General features: G+C 43.0%; 1 protein-coding gene across 2 annotated transcripts in view; it reads left to right on the top strand.

The window, feature by feature from the left end:
• Positions 1–18,928, top strand: part of LOC109873238 (neurexin-2) — a 451,394-nt gene that overhangs the window by 271,923 nt on the left and 160,543 nt on the right. For both annotated transcript variants that reach the window (XM_031807879.1, XM_031807878.1), the window contains exons 11-15: positions 4,381–4,500; positions 4,608–4,989; positions 5,859–6,049; positions 14,319–14,492; positions 14,603–14,722. In XM_031807879.1, the coding sequence (XP_031663739.1) occupies positions 4,381–4,500; positions 4,608–4,989; positions 5,859–6,049; positions 14,319–14,492; positions 14,603–14,722 (987 nt within the window). The remainder of the gene's footprint in view (positions 1–4,380; positions 4,501–4,607; positions 4,990–5,858; positions 6,050–14,318; positions 14,493–14,602; positions 14,723–18,928) is intronic.

The following is an 18,928-nucleotide window of genomic DNA, read 5'->3' as shown; positions in this document are numbered from 1 at the left end:
TCCTCTCCCTGTCGGCTTTACAGATGCTCCCCACCGCGTCTAATGTAGTGTAGCCTGTGCGCACAATCCGTGTCGAAGTTGTGGTCTCCTGCAGCGTTTCAATCAATCGCTGCCAATCTGCGGTCAAGAAGGCCTATGTTTCCCTTTATTCCCTCCTGCCCTTTTGGCCCTGACAGAGTTATGGATCACCCCCAGAGAACGCTGCTATTCCAGCTGCTCTCGTCATCTGACTGTGTTCTCTCATAGTCAAAGAGCTTCTGGTCGTCACTGTGGTGGCAGACAATCTCTGGAGACCTTCTTACTTCCCTCATCAATGCATCCCTCACCACTGACTGCGCCCCCTCTGACTTCCAGAAGACCAGAGTCGCTCCCTTCCTCAAGAAACCAACACCCGACCCACTCTGACGTCAACTAGAGACCAGTATCCGTTTTCGTCCCCAAAGACACTGCAGCTGTCTATGACCTACTCTCTCAGAACGATCTTCTTGGAAACTAACCAATCAGATAGCTCACTTGACTGTGGCCACTCATCACTTTAACGGAGGCTCTGCCAAAGCTGACACTGTTCTCATCCTCCTAGATCTATCCGCTGCCTTCAACACCATGATCAATCAGGTCCTCTACTCCACCCTCTCAGGGCCGGGCGTCTCAGGCTCTGCACCCTCCTGGTTTACATCCTACCTGGCAGGCCGCTCCTACCATGTCACTTGGATCCGTCATATCCTCACATGGTATCTTCCATTATTGCGGGGTGGATGACACTCAACTGCTTTTCTCTTTCCCCCTCCCTGACACCAAAGTGGCGACATGCATCTCTGCGTGCCTGGTAGACATCTCAGCCCACTGCTACAGTGGGTCAGTTCCCGCTCAGCCCAGTCAAAGCTCTTCTATGCTCTTCTATGTCAGTCTACACACAATACCCCATAATGACAAATTGACATTTTTGCTAATTTATTCCAAATAAAAAACAGATACCTTATTTAAATAAGTATTCTGACCCTTTACTATGAGACTCAAATTTGAGCTCAGGTGCATCCTGTTTCCATTGATCATCCTTGAGATGTTTCTACAACCTGATTGGAGTCCACCTGTGGTAAATTTAATTGATTGGACATGATTTGGAAGGTCCCACAGTTGACAGTGCAGGTCAGAGCAAAAAAAAACAAGCCATGAAGTCGAAGGAATTGCCCGTAGAGCTCCGAGACAGAATTGTGTCGAGGCACAGATCTGGGGAAGGGTACCAAAACATTTCTGCAACATTGAAGGTCCCCAAGAACACCGTGGCCGCCATCATTCTTAAGACATTTGGGACCACCAAGACTTTTCCTAGAGCTGGCTGCCCAGCCAAACTGAGTTATCAGGGGAGAAGGGCCTTGGTCAGGGAGGTGACCGAGAACCTGATGGTAACTCTGACAGAGCTCCAGAGTTTCTCTGTGGCAATGGGAGAAACTTCCAGAAGGACAACCATCTCTGCAGCACTCCACCAATCAGGCCTTTATGGTAGAGTGGCCAGACGGAAGCCACTCCTCAGTAAAAGGCACATGACAGCTCACTTGGAGTTTGTCAAAAGGCACCTAAAGGACTCTCAGACCATGAGAAACAAGATTCTTTGGTCTGATGAAACAAAGATTGAACTCTTTGGCCTGAGTGGCTCCGGGACAAGTCTCTGAATGTCCTTGAGTGGCCTAGCCAGAGCCCGGACTTGAACCCGATCGAACATCTCTGGCGAGACCTGAACATAGCTATGCAGCGACACTCCCCATCCAACCTGATAGAGATGATTTTTTTGCTTTGTCATTATGGGGTATTGTGTGTAGATTGAGGGGAAAAAGAACAATCCATTTTGTCACACAAACATTTTCTTTCTTACAGATTTTTTTTTGGGGTCCACTGTTGATAGTCCCAAAATATTTTGCATGTCAGCAGTCAAGTTTTCAAGATTTAGGATTTTCAAGACGCAAATTGTCACTTGCCACATCATGTTGATGCATTTTGACTAATGAAAAAAAATACTGAAATATATTTAAGTGGATTTTCCCTTAAATTTTTCTACTGTCCATGTCACTTCCCGGGCTCCGTAAGAAACAAATGTTTGCTGAGACAAAATAAATTCTCCATATTGGCGAACTGTATATTTAAAGGTTTTGATTTAGTAAAAAGTCAGTAAACAATACATGACTTGCAAGGGGAACAGTTATAGACAAACGTGTATGACACTATTTAGACAGAGAAATGTGCGTTTAGGACTAGGACCTACAAAATCTTGAGTTCGGGTTTAGTCCCAAAAGAGCACTGTGGATATGCACTGATATGCTTTCTTGCACACCAGAATTCTTACTTTTCAGCCCACTACTATAGATAGCCCTTACATAACTAACTTGCCAACTTCTCTAACTTGTATGTGCTTGTTCCTGGTGGAGCTGCTCTCTCCGCTGAAGCACAGTGGTGTGTGTTTGGGCCGAAGCTCCGTAATTAGACAGCAGTGGAGCCCACCTCTGAGACCAGATCAACACTGCTCAAACACAGTTGACTTCAGATGAAGTCCCATCTCCGCTGCTCTGCAAATATTTCTCTGTTCCTCCCTCCACCTGCTCAGTAGACTGTTGTGTTGATTTAGTGGGTAAACATGGGTTTGGTAGGACATAAACCCACAGTCAATAAAAAAGGAACAGAACTGGGGATCCATACTAAGGTCTGTAGGTTATTTTGGGATAATAGACTGTTGCAATCGGTCCGAAAACAGACTGACAGTATGATGTTTTACAATTGTTACAAGGATTCACTTTGGGAAAGCACTGCTCTGCCTCAGGCCTAGCCATTTCTAACGGCAGTTGTCATTCTTAGCCACTCTAATCAAACATGTCAATAGTAATAATAACAGAACTTGATGTGGTACAATGAAGATTTACCGGTAGTATGTGTTTGCACAGGACCCATATCTATCAGATAAGCGTGTAGTTGGTCTATAGTGTTACCCCTTGCTGAGACACTTGCTCTGCTGTTAAGCTCTACAAGCCAGTGGCCTCTTTCTCCCAGAGGAAGAAACAGCGGAGTATTTGGAAACCAATTGATGTCATCAGCTGCAGTGTCGCAGTAGCAGCCAGTGTCCTCTCCGTGTCTCCTGGGATTTTCATACACCCTGAGCTCAATTAGATCAACAAACCCCCTGAGGCCCGGCAGGCTTAGGCATGACCAATTAGCTTCGCCAGCCATGTCAGAACTTCTTTGAACTGCACTGTCGGACCGCCTGTTGCATAGCCACTGATCGGGGGTGACGGTGCTGCAGTGGCAAAGCTTCCGCATTGTGACCTATTTTCAAACCTTGAGAGCTGGGGGAAAAAAAGAAGAGCAGAGGATTTTAGCAGAAACCCTTGAGCTATAAAACTGTATCCGCTGGCCAAGCCTCCGGATACCACTCAAGTTGTTAGCTGGTTGTCTAAGGGGTTTATATACAATTTTACAATCTGACTTGAGTCATTATACGACACAGAACAGAAAGTACATATTCATTCAACGTTGAACGATGCACAGCACAGTATGTGTTAGTCACTCTCGCCCCTAACCAATAGCTTGTATTTACACCCGCTGACAGAGCTCTTGCAGCAGGTATCAGTGGAGGCCGCTGAGGAGATAATAATAATGGCAGGAACGTGGTCAATGGAGTGGGCCCAACCTCTTGGGAACCACGTCTTCAATGTGTTTGATACTATTCCGTTGAATCCATTCCAGAAATTATTATGAGCCGCCCTCCCCTAGGCAGCCTCCACTGGCAGGTAGTATCGGGGAGTATACATGGAGTGTACCAAACATTAGGAACACCTTCCTAATATTGAGTTTTCCTCCGAACAGCCTCAATTCGATGGGGCATGGACGAAAGTGTTCCACAGGGATGCTGGCCCATGTTGACTCCAATGCTTCCCACAGTTGTGTGAAGTTGGCTGGGTGTCCTTTGGGTGGTGGACCATCCTTGATTCACGCGGGAAACTGTTGAGTGTGACAAACCCAGCGGCGTTGCAGTTCTTGACACAAACCGGTGTGTCTGCTGGCACCTACTACCATAACCCGTTCAAAGATACTTCGTCTTGCCCATTCACCCTCTGAATGGCACACATACCCAATCCATTTGAAAACGTAAAAATCCTCCTTTAACCGGTCTCTTCCTCTTCATCAACACTGATTGAAGTGGATTTAAATATTGACCAATAGGCGATCGTAGCTTTCATCTGGATTCAACTGGTCAGTATATGTCATGGAAAGAGCAGGTGATCTTCTTGTTTTGTATACTCAGTGTATTTTATCCATTTTAAATAAGGATCCGTTGGAAAAGGATGTGCTGTATGAATGTGCTCTGGTGTTGACTTTGTCCTTGCTTCTTCACAGGTAAAGGCCCAGAGATGCTGTTAGCAGGACAGAAGCTGAACGACAACGAGTGGCACTCCGTGAAGGTGGTGCGTCGCGGGAAGAACCTGCACCTCTCTGTGGACAACGTGACTGTGGAAGGTAAGATAGCATGGCAGAGCAGAGTCAAACCATGAGATGAAGGGGAAACTGTGATCCTCATGATACGCTACATCTCTGCCCATCAACATGTATTTATTTCACCCCAGGCCATATGACCGGTGCCCACACTCGCCTGGAGTTCCACAACATTGAGACAGGCATCATGACCGAGCGCCGTTTTATCTCCGTGGTGCCATCTAACTTCATAGGGCACCTGCAGGCCCTCTCGTTCAATGGCGTCCCCTACCTGGACCAGTGTAAGAACGGAGACATCTCCTACTGCGAGCTCAACGCCCGCTTCGGCATGCGCCGCATCGTGGCTGACCCTGTGACGTTCCACAGTCGGGCTAGCTGCCTGGCCTTCTCCACCTTGCAGGCCTACGCCTCCATGCACCTCTTCTTCCAGTTCAAGACCACCAGCCTCGACGGCCTGCTGCTCTTCAACTCTGGAGACGGCAGTGACTTCATCGTTGTGGAGCTGGTCAAAGGGTGAGTGGTGCGGTGGGGGTCAGGAAGGGGCGAAGCGCCACCTAACTATTCAATGGGCTTAGGTAATTGGTCGGAAGGTTGTTGTATAATTTGTCTACAAGCAGACCTCACTTGCAAAATGAGGATTTGGTCTCGATATAATTAACGAGTTCAACCTATTTTGCAACCTATTTTTCCAGGTACCGTAATCATGCAGTGAGTGTGGGATGAATTAATAATAACACAGCTGCCTAGTGCCTACCACTGTTCCTCTTTTCTCTAGCTCAACAAGTCCTTTTGTGTTACATGGAATAATTTTACTCTGTCAGCTGGAGGAATAGAAAGGGGAGGGTTTCAGAATGTTTTGTTCACTCGAAAGGATTTTGCTAAAAGAGAAGGATAGAGTGAGAGAGCGAACGATAATGCCCACAGATGTTTAACCGCAGTCCAGCTTTGCCCAGAAATACTGTCACTCAGTAAGGAATTAGTCAGCAGGAGTTGTCCGTAACCTTGGAGCCTGCCAAGAGTGTGCAAAGCTGTCATCAAGGCAAAGGGTGGCTACTTTGATGAATCTCAAATATAAAATATATTTTGATTTGTTTAACACTTTTTTGGTTACTATATGATTCCGTATGTGTTATTTCATAGTTTTGATGTATTCACTATTATTCTACAATGTAGAAAATAGTAAAAATAAAGGAAAACCCTTGAATGAGTAGGTTTGTCCAAGCATTTCACTGGTACTGAATGTATATGTATATATATATATATGATTTTATCAGGGAGTCATACTGAGACCAAGATCTCTTTTATAGATGAGCCCTGAATTCCATAAATGACATAGGTCATTCTGTAATTGACCTACTTCATGGTGTAATGCTGTGTTGTAGGTACATTCATTATGTGTTTGACCTGGGCAACGGGCCGTCTCTCATGAAGGGCAACTCTGAGAAGCCTCTCAACGACAACCAGTGGCACGACGTGGTGGTCTCCCGGGACAACAACAATGTGCACATCCTCAAAATCGACTCCCGTACTGTCACCCAGCACTCCAACGGAGCCCGCAATCTGGATCTCAAAGGTATGGTATACGTATACACTACACCTCCTCAAAACTGTCTCCAGCAACTGAATAGCCGTGGCGTATACCAGGGCTATTCAACTATATTCTTATGGGGACCAAATTTGAAGAAAAGGTTATTTACAGGGCGGCCAGAAATGTCTATATGGGATTACTCTTCCTAAAACCGGTATAACCCCCCCCAATTAATTAAGTATAACCCCCCCCCCCCCAATTGTCTTATAAAACACTTTTATTAAAAATACATGTTGCTAAAAGTTCATTTGAAGTGCTTTAAGATTAGCCTAATTCAGTGCATCGAATTGTTTAAATAATGGAACCCATTTGTACATATAACGCAGTTGACCTGCATCACATAAAGGACTTTCTACATTCCTGTCCGTTTTACACACATAGCTGTGTCTTTTGTTTTAATTGACACATATCTCGTTCTATTTCTTTATCATTTCGTGATTTTCTCTGTCTTGTTTTGATATTTTTCTTTTACACATAGAAAACTTTTATGCATATCTCTGTTGACTAACTTTTTACGGAGAAGCCTCTCTCCCCCCCGCATCAGTAGAGAACTGCACCACCTCTGTGGGGAATTAAACTCATCAAATCTCAAATCAAAGTTAGCCTTCATCTAAAAACTCACGAGTTATCTGTACTGATGATGACTGAATATAGTTGTACAGTGTAGGGAAATTGAGCGTTTTGTTTGGGCTTAAATCAAAGGAGAAAATAACACATTTATTTAGAAAATAAGTCCATTTTTAAATTGTGTAAATAACTGTTACATCCCTCCCCTGTAGTCCCAAATGAAGTCCATTCAATTGATTGAAGATGTCACTAAGAACCAAACATCTGACACAAACTCCTCATCAAACGTTTTTCACTAGATATGTATTGGCTTTCTTGTGGCGTAGAAAAGCAACTATCTCCTCCCTAATCTTACATGGGCTGCACTCTTGAGACCATTGTTACCCTTGCTTAGCCACCAAACATCATTATGTAAAAACTAGATCATGGTGCTAGCAGACTACGAAACAAGCGATGTTGCAATCTAGATGTTGATTGGATCAAGTTTGATAGTCATAACTGTGTCTGTGGTGTTTTTTTTTTTTTTTACTCGCTGCTGAGTTCAGCGCAAAGCACACTGCTGCAGTGGTTCCCTAACTGGGGGGGAAAGCTGAACTCAGTCCAGCTTTCAACTTGCTCTTGAATGTTGTAATAGTAGAATGCACAAGGTGCAATTTTGAAAATTGTGGGGTGCATCATCAGTTTGCCTCTTGTCATGTCAGTCATTGCACATCTTAGAGAACTATGTATAACTTGTCAGAAATGTCCAGATCAACTAGCCCATGTCAGCTAGCTTTTATTGCTAGTTTTTTTTTGTTGCCCATAGATTTTGTTGTGATGTTTGAGTCACTCAAATATCGCATGAATAGACATTAGACATGGCAAAATGTATAGAATTGCACGAAATTCACTCTAAAACTGCAGAATGCTTTCTGCACCCTGTAACAAAATGTGTAGAATTGCAGGAAATAAGCTTTAAACACGCAACGTTTTCTCTCCGCCAACAAGAGGGTTGTGAAAATGTTGTAATGAACAGTGTTTGTGCCCATAGAAATAGACGTGGCACGGGATGTTCCCCAATGCTGGAAGGGAAGCCTGAGTGAAAAAGTTTGGGAAATTCTGCTCTGGTATATCAGGCAGTATAGTGATCTCATCTGCGTTGAAAGAGCCAATAAGCGGGCAGACAGGCCCTGTGCCCCCGTTAGCAGCTCTGAATCGCTGTAACTGGTAAAAACGTAACCTTTATTTAACTAGGCAAGTCAGTTTTAAGAACAAATTCTCATTTACTCTCATGGCCTACTGGGGGAACTGGAAAACAGATTATCCCGTTGGAGAATATTGAATGAGGGCGCTTTTTGGCACTAAACGTCAGATTTTTAGCAGGAATGTTAAATTGATAAATGGCCTCGTAAGTGAACAGATTTGGTAGACTCTCCTGCCCAGGAGAGGAACGCTTTGGGTGAGAGGAAAATGGAGTCTTTGTGGTGGAAAAACATTCTATTGGGCGGCTAAGTGAAAGGAAATTGAAAGAGAGTTGATCAGAGTTGACACAGCAACGGGAGCACATCCGCTGACCTTGAAAGAACCACCTCTGCGTCGGCAAACATTGACTCACCGGCCCTCGTCATTAAACGGATCAAGTATTCCATTGTATCAAAGATATGCCTTTAGTTACATATGTATCATAGGAGGTATTAAGGAGACATACAGCCATGTTGTTGTAGCCTTGAGCCACCTCTGAGCCAGACTGTTAAGTAGTTGTTATTCATTAAAGGTATTTTCGCCTCCATTTATCTACCTGCACCAGACAGCCTGCATGACCTTCATGTTGCCAATCAAGTGCACACAGTCCTATTTACCCAATTATCAAGCCATCCTGGGGTATGGGCCCATGAAATTTCACCATTCTCTGTGATCCAGATCACTGGCCTTGCTTGGTACTTGAGGCAGGAACAGTAGTGTGTGAGCTCTTATAGTCTGTACATAGGGAATCATTGGGTGACCTTAATGCCTGAGAGTGCCCTTCCTATGGGTATTTACAGATGTTGCTGACCAGTTAGCATACCTGTTAGTGCTTTCTTTCACCGCAACAACACTGCAGATTTGGGTGAGCTCACTGGTCACGATAACAACACCCACCCGTAGCACGCGCTCCAGCAGGTATATCTCACTGGTCTAGAAGAAAAAGAAACGCACACCTATTTAGGCGAGGTGCTGGCTAGCGGAGTAGAAAACTTGAAAATAAAAGAGAGCCGCACACTCTAGTAGCTCAGATGCAAAAATGTAATTACCAACGTTTCGACAGCCAAGCTGTCTTCAACAGGGTATTATCACAAACACTGGGATGACTCGTTTATGTAGTGTCAAAAGACACAGGTGTCTGTAATCATGGCCAAGAGTGGCCTAATATCATTGGTTAATTATCAAGTATTAAAATGTCATACAAAGAACAGCATACAAACAACAAATGGATAGCATACGATCATAAATTCATTTGACTACACAAGCTTACAAACAATTACAATGGCAAGTCACAATAATCACAAGAATGGCTTCAGATCAAAGTCTACGTTGAGACCGAAGGGCGCAAGGGTCTTTAAGTTAAAGATCCAGGCAGCCTCTTGTTATAACAATAAATTATCAAGGTCACCCCCTCTCCTAGGGAGGGTGACATGTTCGATGCCAATATAACGCAGAGACGAAATCGAGTGGCCTGCTTCCAAGAAGTGGGCCACAACTGGGTAAGTAAAGTTTTTACACCTAATGGTGCTACGATGCTCTGAGATACGTACTTTTAATTCGCGCTTTGTTTTACCAACATAATTTTTACCACAAGTTATAAGATTAGTTTTCAGTTAGCATACCTGTTAGTGCTTTCTTTCACCGCAACAACGCTGCAGATTTGGGTGAGCTCACTGGTCACGATAACAACACCCACCCGTAGCACGCGCTCCAGCAGGTATATCTCACTGGTCACCCCCAAAGCCAACACCTCCTTTGGCCACCATTCCTTCCAGTTCTCTGCTGGCAATGACTGGAACGAATTGCAAAAATCGCTGAAGCTGGAGACTTATATTTCCCTCACTAACTTTAAACATCAGCTAACCGATCGCTGCAGCTGTACACAGCCCATCTGTAAATAGCCCATCCAATCTACCTACCTCATTCCCATATTGTTTTTATTTTATTTTCTGCTCTTTTGCACACTATTATTTCTACTTGCACATCATCATCTGCACATCTATCACTCCAGTGTCAATTTGCTAAATTGTAATTACATGCTACTATTGACTTACCTCCTCACGCCATTTGCACACACTGTATATAGAATTTCTTTTTTTTCTTCCTATTGTGTTATTGACTGTACGCTTGTTTACTCCACGTGTAACTCTGTGTTGTTGTTGTTTGTGTTGCACTGCTTTGCTTTATCTTGGCCAGGTCGCAGTTCTCATCAACTTGTTCTCATCTGGCCTACCTGGTTAAATAAAGATGAAATAAAAACTAAAAAGATCAGGATGTGGCCGTTTGAAGGTCAGGGAAAGCTTCAGTATGTCAAGGAGAAAGGGACATACCTGTTTCCAATGCAATATAACTTCTCTGCTACCTGTATGTTCAACAAAGGGCATTTAAAAAACATAGCCATGAAACAGTTTTATTGTGAGAGTGCCCAAGTCTCTACGGGTATTCATCTCCTTGAGAGAAAAAAGGGCCAGTCAATGTATCGAAAGAGCAGCTTTCCGGGTAATTGCTCAAGCAATTATACGTGTTATATTTGGCACACCTGTTGGGATCTGAAGTGTGGACGGAGTACTGGAGTCAGGAAACGCTTTTGGTTGCTGCACTTAGTTACTCGGGAGTATTCTCTGTAGAAATAAACTTGTGGTATGAACACAAAAGTATGTTTGTTTTGAAAGGGAAGACATGGTCAGTGGAACAGTCTGTGCCTCAGAGGGGATTTTGTTTTACTTTCCTGCTTGACTTGAAGTAGTGTTAGGTTGCCGGTACCCAAACAAATTGATGCCGTCTACTCATGCTCTTGAGAATTTCATTCAAAAAAGTTTGATAAATTGACATGTTGTTGTTACCATGCACAGTACTGCTGAGCAATTAACGGACATTTCGGATCATTTGGGTTTTTTAAACAACTAATTGACCGACATTGGTTCAATTATTTGAATTTCATTATATTTGTTTTTTTTCTGTGAGCTCGAAGTGCAGTTTCTGTAGAGATAAATCAGATCAAGCCTGAACTGTGTGATGTAGTAGGGAGTTTTCCAACAGGCCAATATTCTACACAGTTTGGCTCAGAAAACATTGTAATAAACTACAATGACGAGCGTCCATTGTGCTCCCGCTTAATCTTGTCCGGTCTGTGTACAACCTCTCCCGATGTCTTCACTGACATTTTCAACCTCTCCCTGTCTGAGTCTGTAATACCAACGTGTTTCAAGCAGACCACCATAGTCCCTGTGCTCAAGAACACTAAGGTAACCTGCCTAAATGACTACCAACTCGTAGCACTCACGTCTGTAACCATGAATTGCTTTGAAAGGCATTGGCTCTCATCAACACCATTTTCCCAGAAACCCTAGACCCACTCCAATTTGTATACTGCACCAATAGATCCACAGATGATGCAATCTTTATTGCACTCCACACTGCCCTTTCACACCTGGACAAAAGGAACGCCTATGTGAGAATGCTGTTCATTGACTACAGCTCAGCGTTCAACACCATAGTGCCCTCAAAGTTCATCAATAAGCTAAGGACCCTGGGACTAAACACCACCCTCTGCAACTGGATCCTGGACTTCCTGACGGGCCGCCCCCAGGCGGTAAGGGTAGGTAACAACACAACTGCCACGCTGATCTTCAACACGGGGGCCGCTCGGGTGTGTACGGCCCAGTACATCACCGGGGCCAAGCTTCCTGCCATCCAGAACCTCTATACCAGGCGGTGTCAGAGGAAGGTCCTAAAAAGTGTCAAAGACTCCAGCCACCCTAGTCATAGACTGTTCTCTCTGCTACCGCACGGCAAGCGCCAAGTCTATGTCCAAGAGGCTCCTACATAGCTTCTACCCCCATAAGACTCCTGAACAGCTAATCAAATGGCTACCCAGACTATTTGCATTGCCAGCAGTTGCTTCAGGAGTTTGAAATGACATGATCTAAGTGATTGATAGTTGGTATTTAGCAGTCGTAAAAGTATGCCTTATTTACTTTGAAGAACTACTATAATAGTGATTTTGTCAGACAGCATAGGCAGAAGCTCTGTAAAGATGAGAAGTTGGCTTGGACTGAGATAATAAAACCATCAAATAAAAAACTAATATTGTATTAAAGCAAAGTAATGTGAATAAATGATGGTTAATAAGTGATGAGCAGTAATGGACAGTCACTACCACCATGGGACTTTATTCATTGTTTTATTCTGTGTTACAGAATTCAACCCACATAGTGCATTTATTGTCATAAAAATACATATAATACATTGAAAACTGTGATTCTTTTTTCATAATTGAGCCGAAACTGAACCGACCTCAAAAGGCACTAATCGCTCAGCACTAACGCACAGTACTATAGACAACAAGTTTTGGAAAAATCCTAAGCGCAACAACTGTGTACCAATTGTGTTCATTTCAGTTGTAGACTCAAACTAATATTATTCATCAATCTTGTTATTGTACACGTTCACCATTAATTTATTTTGCTCAATCTTCATAGAATATTGCTTGCTTATCACCACCTTTTATATTTTATTTCATCTGATGGTAGTTTTTTCTCTCATTTTGTTCCTCAGAACATCAAAGATGAATTTGAAGTTTCTCCTCTCTTTATCCCAAGGGTACGCCGGCTGAACTTCTTGTGTAATCAGTATAAGCCCTATAAACCAGAATATGAAATCATACTTTTACTGTGCTGTGTACATTAAAGAGCAACTGAAGGCAAAAACAAACAATGTATCTGGTTGAAAACGGCTTTATGTGGCATTGATATTAGTCAAACAGTTATTTCAGTGCCAAAATTGACACACAAAAAAAGTGTGAGTAGGATAATTCTGTATATTCCAAAACGGAGTTTTGTGAGATTTGTGTAACTGAGGTCGTCATGACTTCCATGATGACCGGGGTTGGATTACAATCCTGCCTAATTTGCCCACTAACACGAGATGGTAACACCCAGGGAGAATTGTCAAGAATGGAGAATCCCCTGCGGTGATTGCACTCTATCCAATTGCAGCAGCACCTACAGTTAGACAGACCTGCCCATTACGCAACACCTCAGACTCGTTTACGTAAGACAACACGTCATCAATGTTATGTTGAAAGAACACATTTTATATGCACTTGATGGAGTGTTCACTCTCTCTTATGTTTCATATTAGTGATCACAACCGAGTCTGCCACTGTTTTGGGCAAAATGAGAATGGAGACTTAGTTGCATCCCATCTCAATTTTCTACATTTAGAAACCCATTTGCAATGCGTTTTGTTTCCTGCCGTGACCATGTTCTGTAACACGATTCACTATAAAACACTGTCTGGTAATGGATAGTTAGAATGTTGTAAAAAAAAAAAAAGAATCGGCACCGAAGCACACGCATCGCCAATCACCAGTGAATTGATAAGCTGACTTAGCTAACGTGGCCTGGCTACTCAATGTGCCTGCTACCTACTACAGCTTGTGCTTTATTTACAATAGTTTGACAGATTGCTGCTGATGAAACAGGTTCTCAGAAATCAGTCCTGGGTGCAGCCATTAGCAATTGGGGTTAAGTGTCTTGCTCAAGGGCACAGCAACAGTTTTTTTGTCTTGTTGCTCTGGGATTCAAACCAGTGATCTTACGGTTACTAGCCCAACGCTCTAACCTCGAGGCTACCTGTCACCCATACATAATACACCCACATCAAACCACACCCCAAAAACCCAAATCTCGGGTTTCTTAATGAGTACCAGAAAGGAAGAAAAAAGTGGAATCGGTGTGTTCAGTCCCCCAAGTAACAGGGTACTGTTTAAAGCTAGAATCCTTAATTGCTACATACATTTTTTTACTTAGAAATTAATGATATTGACTCTTCATTTTGAAGTCCCAGCAGGTTTTAAATGATTGTGAGCAAGTTTGGTAATATCCTAGAGTTAACAGCCATGTGACATTTCAAATCTTTCTGCAGAGAAATCCACAGATTGTCCCAGCTCCTTCTGCTGATAAACAGCACAGAGGAATTCTCAGACATCTACCTAAGATGTTCCCCAACACTGCAATTCAACAGCCAAACGATGAATGATTACTGTGGCTGGGAGGGTTCCTATGCAAGTAAACAGTCTCTTGAAAGGGGCATAAATCTGATGAAGACAAGACAGATCATCACTGGTTTCAATGATTTAGAGTCCACCTGCATCTGACGCATCGTGTCACCAAATGGCTTCTCGGAGGTTGTAAATCGTGAGCAGATCTGTCTGATTTGAATGTTAACTAGCAAGTTATTGGAGGCCTATTATTGCAGAACATTTATCAAATGCAAAACTTAGGGTATCAGATCTGTTCGTAGCTGCCTTAACATTGAGTGGCGCTAGTTGATAACTTCCCACTCAACGCTATTGTATCTTAGCAATGACTACCTGGAGGTGTTTCTGCTTTGACTACTGAGAATAATCGTTATCTTCCAGGAGAACATGCTCTGATTGATTGATGCTGTGTGTGTTTTCCAGGGGAGCTGTATGTTGGTGGTGTAGGGAAGAGCATGTACAGCAGCCTGCCCAAGCTGGTTGCGTCCCGGGACGGGTACCAGGGCTGCCTGGCCTCTGTGGACCTGAATGGGAGACTCCCTGACATGATGGCAGATGCCCTCCACAGGGTGGGCCAGGTGGAGCGCGGCTGTGGAGGTACGTCAGACAGGGGCACAGCCATGGGGTCATGGGGCACTCTGAGGAACAGGTCAGCTGTGGATCCACCTTATGGTTCACTGCATGAGCATACTTTCCCCCCACCCCAGGCCTGAGCACAACCTGTACAGAGGACTCCTGCCATAACCAGGGGGTGTGTCTCCAGCAGTGGGAGGGCTTCTCCTGTGACTGCACCATGACCACCTACAGAGGAGCATTCTGCAGTGACCGTGAGTACTATTTCTTTCATCTCACTAGTGCAGTTCCCAGCTCTTCTTAATTAGGCGTTTCCTTTGTCCTTTCCTTGTGACGTCACCTCGACATCGTTGGAAAACATCACAGAGTACAAGGTAAGGAGAGAAGGTGACGTCCCAAAGGAAAAGGTTGAAGAGAACAGCAGTTGAATTCGTTTTTTTTTTTTACACGACTGACACGAAGCAAGAATGAAGTTGCATTTCTAAGGATTTATTAATACCAAATCTATTACAACCTCGGTAATAGCAATCCTTGAAGGCACATTGGGAATTAAATATATTCAGCAAAGTTTATGTGCATTATAGTCAACTGTTGTGTCAAATGATTATTGGCACAATGCATTATGTGGCTCCAACTGCGAAAGCACCTCCATCAAATGATGTGCGTGCATCCGCTGCAAAACGGAATCGGTACGGACGTATCATGCATCCTAATCTCGGCAACCCAGAACCAAATCTTGCGTTTCTAGTTGTCACAAGAGACTGTGCATCCTTACTGTGTTCATCAGCAAATTGTATCCGTCCTTCATGGCTGCCAGTCCGAATATCCTGGCATGTCCAAAGGCAGTGAAGAAGGAAGAAAGGAAAAACAATTCCAGATCCAATCCGTCTCTGCTGATCATTATGCCTGGGTCAGACTGACACCCGTTGACCTTCCTGTGAGGAGGCTTCTCTAATGCACTTCGTCAAAGCCTCTAAACTGAGGAGTTAATGCCTCTGCATCACATTGAGTCCATCATCCATTATTAGTCATTGTTATTGACTTGTAGGACCTACATATGCACATACTAAAAGACTGATTATTAGTACCTCCCTTCTAATAGATTAAAGTTTTCCCCGAACTTGTCTGATTCTACGGTAGTATATGCAAATGCAAACGTACCCATGCTCTGGGGGAGGGGGCAGGGGGACTTTTTTGTTTTCCTATTTTACTGGGAAATAATGTGTTGTTATCAACCCACTATCATAAATGATTGTGAAATAGACACACATTTTTTTGTGTCTACCACACGATTTTGTGTAAGGAGCATTTCACTCACAGTTCAAGGCAGTAGGTTACTTAAGACAGAAACGATAGGAGGGAGGTTGGTCGGGGAGGAGGGTTAGGCATATAACGTGAAGGTCTAGCAGCCCAACTGTTGTGTGTTTGAATCATATGATGGACAACTTTTTGCATGTTAGCTAATTAGCAACTTTGCAACTACACTGAACTTAAATATAAACGTATAGTGTTGGTCTCATGTTTTTAAGAGCTGAAATAAAAGATCACCCAAAAATGTAATACGCACAAAAACCTTATTTCTCTCAAATGTTGTGCACACATTTGTTTACATCCCTGTTAGTGATCATTTCTCCTTTTGCCAAGATAATCCATCCACCTGACAGGTGTGGCATATCAAGAAGCTGATTACACAGCATGATCATTACACAGGTGCACCTTGTGCTGTGGACAATAAAAGGCCACTCTAAAATGGGCGGTTTTGTCACAACACAATGCCACAGATGTCTCAAGTTTAAGGGAGCGTGCAATTGACATGCTGACTGCAGGAATGTTCACCAAAGCTGTTGCCACTGGGCACATGCATTATGAAGGAAATGGTTTAGTGGACACAAGTTTTATTATCACATGCACAAGTAAGCAAGCACTACCCAACAGCGCAGTATTCAATATCAAAATAGTATAACTAACTAATACTTTTTTTTACATAAGAAATGAGAGGAAGCTATTTGTATTTTTTAGGTATCCCCATTAGCTACTGCCTTGGCTACTCTTCCTGGGGTCCAAAGACATTAAAGCACTTACATTACACATAAAACAAAAGATAAAACAGCACATCAAATAACATTATTATACCACTACATATCTACAATACAAAATGCATAATACCGCCATACAATATATTTCAATGTACAGTACGTGTGTGTAGAGTGCATGTGTTTGTGTGTGTGTGTGTGTGTGTGTGTGTTCACAGTCCCTGTAGTTCCATAATATGTTTTTTTTTATCTATTTTTAAAATCTGATTCTACTGCTTGCATCAGTTACCTGATGCGCCTCCCATAGTCTGTTCTGGACAGGGGGATTGTGAAGGGACCTCTGGTGGTATGTCTCTTGTGGGGTATGCATGGGTGTCTGAGCTGTGTGCTGGTAGTTTAAACAGACAGCTTGGTGCATTCAGCTTGTCAACACTTCTTACAAAACAAGTAGTGATGAAGTCAATCTCTCCTACTATTTGCATGCATATCTTTAATGTCATTAATGTTAGCTCCTCGTGTACATTTAAGGGCCAGCCGTGCTGCCCTGTCCTGAGCTGTTAGGTTCTAATTCTCAGAGTAAAAAACGGACACTATGAAAGCTTAACCAAGTTTAATTCTTCCCAGAGGATCAATAAAGCTGCATTAGACAAATCATGTTTCCACCAACACAAGCATATATACTCCAATTTAGATGCACTCCTCCTTCTCTCCAACCCTTACATCTTTTATGGTTCGACAGGAAGACGAAGTGATGGGGTAATAAACCGTTCCTTCTCCCTTAAAGTGACCTGACCTGTCCTCAACCCCCTTGATGCCTATTCCAAAGGTCTCCCCCTTATCAATGCCTGCCACATGTGATCTCTTCCCTGCCCAGCACACGGCTGTCATGGTTCCTGGTACCAGACCGTGTCTCTTCTCCTCCCAGACGATCCCTCACATAGGATCCCTGATGGCTAACAATAACATGTCCTGACATAATGTAAACGTTATACATTACCGTCTCTCCCTCAGTGACATGAGTAAGTATATTTCATATTTTCAGAACCCAACAGAGCCAATTGCAATTTTCCTAAGTCCCTCTTTGTAGCACCTGACTACACGACTGAACAGTAGTTCAGGTTCAACGTAACTAGGGCCTGTAGGACTTGCCTTTGTCACGCCCTGGTCTTAGTATTTTGTGTTTTCTTTATTATTTTGGTCAGGCCAGGGTGTGACATGGGTTATTTATGTGGTGTGTTTTGTCCATGTTTTTTTTTGTAGGTTATGGGATTGTGGTGTAGTATAGTTGTCTAGAAAAGTGTATGGTTGCCTGGAGTGGTTCTCAATCAGAGGCAGGTGTTTATCGTTATCTCTGATTGGGAACCATATTTAGGCAGCCATATTCTTTGAGTGTTTCGTGGGTGATTGTTCCTGTCTCCTGTGTCAGTTCCACACGGGACTGTTTCGGGTTTACACATTTGTTGTTTTTGTAGTTTATTCATGTATAGTTTTCTTATTAAAAACAAACATGAATTTCAACCACGCTGCATTTTGGTCCTCCTCTCCTTTGATGGAAGAATCCCGTGACAGCCTTGTTTATAGTGTTGTTAAGAAGGCAGAACAGCGCTTTATTATGGACAGACTTCTCCCCATCTTAGCAACTATTGTATCAATATGTTTTGACCATGACAGTTTACAATCCAGGGTTACTCTGAGCAGTTTAGTCACCTCAACATACTCAATTTCCACATTATTCATTACAATATTTAGTTTAAGTTTAGGGTTTAGTAAATGATTTGTCCCAAATACAATGCTTTTAGTTTTTAAAATATTTAGGACTAACTTATTCCTTGCCACCCTTTCTGAAACTAACTGCAGCACTTTGTTAAATGTTTGTCATTTCAGTCACTGTAGTACCTGACGTGTATAGTTTTGAGTCATCCGCATACATGGCTTTACTCAAAGCCAGTGGCTTGTGGTTAGTAAAAATTGAAAAAAAGTAATGGGGCCTAAACAGCTACTCTGGGGAATTCCTGATTCTACCTGGATTATGTTGGAAAGGCTTCCATTAAAGAACACCCTTTATGTTCTGTTAGACAGGTAACTCTTTATCCACAAAATAGCAGGGGGTGTAAAGCCATAACACACATGTTTTTTCCAGCAGCAGACTATGATCGATAATGTCAAAAGCCGCACTGAAGTCTAACAAAACAGTCCCACAATCTTTTAATCATCAGTTTCTCCCAGCCAATTATAAGTAATTTGTGTAAGTGCTGTGCTTGTTTAATGCCCTTCCTTATAAGCATGCTGAAAGTCTGTTGTCAGTTTGTTTACTGTAACATAGCATTGTATCTGGTTAAACACATGTTTTCCAAGAATGTACTAAGGGTTGGTAACAGGCTGATTGGTCAGCAGCAATTTGAGTCAGTAAAGGGGTCTATTCTATTC

Source organism: Oncorhynchus kisutch, linkage group LG28 (assembly GCF_002021735.2).
Source record: "Oncorhynchus kisutch isolate 150728-3 linkage group LG28, Okis_V2, whole genome shotgun sequence".
Taxonomy (NCBI): Eukaryota; Metazoa; Chordata; class Actinopteri; order Salmoniformes; family Salmonidae; genus Oncorhynchus; species Oncorhynchus kisutch.
This window is presented reverse-complemented; position numbering and strand designations above follow the sequence as displayed.